At 51.3% G+C, this 2,848-nt stretch overlaps 1 protein-coding gene across 1 annotated transcript; it reads right to left on the bottom strand.

Annotated features, from left to right (window-relative positions):
• LOC118573440 (olfactory receptor 12-like) lies at positions 1-1,085 on the bottom strand. The gene has a single exon (XM_036173744.1). The coding sequence runs from the start codon at positions 1,038-1,040 to the stop codon at positions 69-71; it is 972 nt and encodes a 323-aa protein (XP_036029637.1). The 5' UTR covers positions 1,041-1,085; the 3' UTR covers positions 1-68.
• Positions 1,086-2,848: the final 1,763 nt, after the last annotated feature.

The following is a 2,848-nucleotide window of genomic DNA, read 5'->3' as shown; positions in this document are numbered from 1 at the left end:
AATGGGTGAATGGAAGAGACCGCACAGTGTTTCAGTGGAAATCTCCCCTCTAGCCCTAGGACAGCCCCTTACTGCCCACCCTCCTTCACAAGGCTGTGTCTTTGTCCTAGCCTCTTGAGGGCATCCTTCACATCCTTGTTGCGCAGACTGTAGATGAGAGGGTTGAGCATGGGGATGACCAGGGTGTAGAAGACAGAGACCACTTTTCCCTGCTCCATGGATGCCACAGCTCCTGGCTGTGCGTACATGACAAACACAGTTCCGTAAAACAAGCACACAGCTGTCATGTGGGAACCACAGGTAGAGAAGACCTTGTGCCGCCCTGACCCTGAGCGCATTCTGAGAATAGTCACTGTGATGTAGCCATAGGAGATGAGGACCACAAGAGTGGTAGACACAATGATGAGCCCACAGATGCCAAACATGACAAGCTCGTTGAGTGCTGTGTCTGCACAGGCCAGCCGGAGCAGTGGGGGCACATCACAGTAGAAGTGGTCGATGCGGTTGGAACTGCAGAAGGGCAGCTGGAATGTGAGGCTGGTCTGCACAATGGAGTTCAGGCAGCCTCCACAGTAGGTACCCAGAACCAGACGAACACATGCCGTGTGGCACATGGTCACAGGGTATCTCAGGGGACTGCAGATGGCCATAAAGCGGTCATAGGCCATCACGGCTAAGAGGAAGCCTTCAGTGGTAACCAGAAGGGAGAAAAAGAAGAACTGTGTGGCACAGCCCTCAAAGCTGATGACCTTGGAGGAGGAAATGAAGATAGTCATGGCTTTGGGGGCAATGACAGAGGAGTAGCAGAGGTCAACAAAGGACAGGTTCTTGAGGAAGAAGTACATGGGGGAGTGCAGGCGGGCATCCAGGGTGATGAGCACAATCATGGTGAGGTTGCCCAGGACAGTCACTATGTACAAGGCCAGGAAGACAGCAAAGAGCAGGGCCTGGGTCTCTGCACCTCCCCCAAATCCCACCAGCACAAACCCCTGCAAGGACACTGCTGAGAGACTTGCATTTCTGTGGATGGGTGTGGCCATGAGTAGGGACAGATGCAGAGGGGTAGGTGGAGACAGTGAGAGGGAGCAGATCTCACCAGGGCATTGAAACGTGCCACAGACCGCAGCAACTCATTCTCCACAGGCTGTCCCCTGTCCAAAAGTCCATTAGCTTCTGTGATCTCCCAAATGATCTTGAGTGGCCTATAAGGGGGACATTCCTCTGATTTACTCAGGGACTTACTGAGCCCTCCCTCCGCAGGGAGACTGGGCAGTGCTCTCAGGACATGGAGAGACTTCCAGAGCTGAGTAACTGAGTATAAAGAGCCTTTCAAGGTCCCCATGCCTGCCTCTTAGTCGCTTGTCCTACCTCATCACAAAGGCACCTCAGAGCAGCTCTACTGGAACAGCGGCCCACTAAGTCCACACACACCATTCAGGGCTCATCCACTCAAGATGTTCCTGAGGACTTCCTGCCCTCCCCAAGCTGGGTGATCTTGTCCCCTCCAGGAGGGACTAAGAGTAGGAAAGAGCCCTTGCCAGTTTCCTGCAGGATGCTCAACTGCTCTAGCTCCATGTCTTGTCCACAATAATAATGTATAGATCCTCTGCTTGCTGGAGGATGTGAGGGTCTCCAGACAATGAGTAGATGTTGGCTATCATGGTGAAGGGGCAGATGAAACCCATGTCCTGAAAAACAGCTGGACTACATTCTAGATATATTTGGGATGTGCTCATCATCTCTCATTGGATCTCACTCCCTGATCCATTTCATCTATGGGGGTTTCTAAAATCTTGTTCTTTGCCACTTAAGACCAGAGAGAGATGGCCTCTGGCCTTCTGACCACTCACAGTCACTTTTTCTTATTCACAGTGATCATAGCATTGACAGATTAGGGATGTCCTCAAAGTGTCTGGCTGTGACAACTATGCTATTGGACAATAAATCAATGCAGAGAGGTGCTGAACTGAGTGTCTTGGATAGAGAGAAGAGGGTGTCTGTTCTCCATTACACTAGAGGCTTGGGGGACTTCTCTGGCCTGAGTGAGTTCATTTGTTATGTGCTCTGTTCTCCTCTACAGCTCACCCTCACACAGGAGTGGTGTGGAGGCTGGAAGTCACATCTAAGCCCATCTCACCCTACAGAGGTGATTTTTCTCACTGTGAGCTCAAAGGTGTGCCTGGAATGGCTTTGTGTTCACACTCTTGACACACCAGCCAGGGGTCACAGTACTGACCACAAAGGTCTCCATGGTGATATGTGTGATGTGTAAATGAAAGTTGGTCCTTGGTTTCCAGTTGCAACAAGGACAAGCTTGGTCTTCCCAGGTTGCTGAGGGAAAATATTATCTAAGGATGTTTGTGCAAGGGGAGAGAGGCATGGGCTGAGGACTCAGCTCTGTCGTGGGTGAGCTGGCAGATGTTGTGTGTGAAGGGAAAGCATGTGCTCCCCTTGGCCTTGTCCCTCCTGAGCAAGCACCATCACAGTGTCCTTGAGCTGGTTGGATGGGGACCTTCAGCCCACCTGCCTACACAATTGGAGCTGGTGTTTAATAAGGCTCCCAAACTACATACTCTAACCTGTGCCAAGGCCCAGAGTGATCAAGACAAGACATGTCAGTTTACTGAGGCAGACCCTGAGTGTACACTGTGTTCTCCACCTTTCTGCCCCCCACGCACATCCTCTACTCCTGAAAGGTGATACAATGAACTTACCTTTCTTAGGTAAGAGTAAGATGTGCCCAGGGTCACACCGCTAATACCCATGCGCCCAATGCCCCATGCTAATGAGCCTGGTCTGTGATGGATTTGGAGAGGCAGAATGGTTGCTTTTGGACCATCTTCATGTC

Source organism: Onychomys torridus, chromosome 23 (genome assembly GCF_903995425.1).
Source record: "Onychomys torridus chromosome 23, mOncTor1.1, whole genome shotgun sequence".
In the NCBI taxonomy this organism is placed as follows: Eukaryota; Metazoa; Chordata; class Mammalia; order Rodentia; family Cricetidae; genus Onychomys; species Onychomys torridus.
Note: the sequence above shows the minus strand (reverse complement) of the source record. Positions and strands in the feature narration are given on the sequence as shown.

Coding starts and splice junctions, on each gene's coding strand:
- LOC118573440 (XM_036173744.1), bottom strand. CDS start 1,040: ATGGCCACACCCATCCACAGAAATGCAAGTCTCTCAGCAGTGTCCTTG.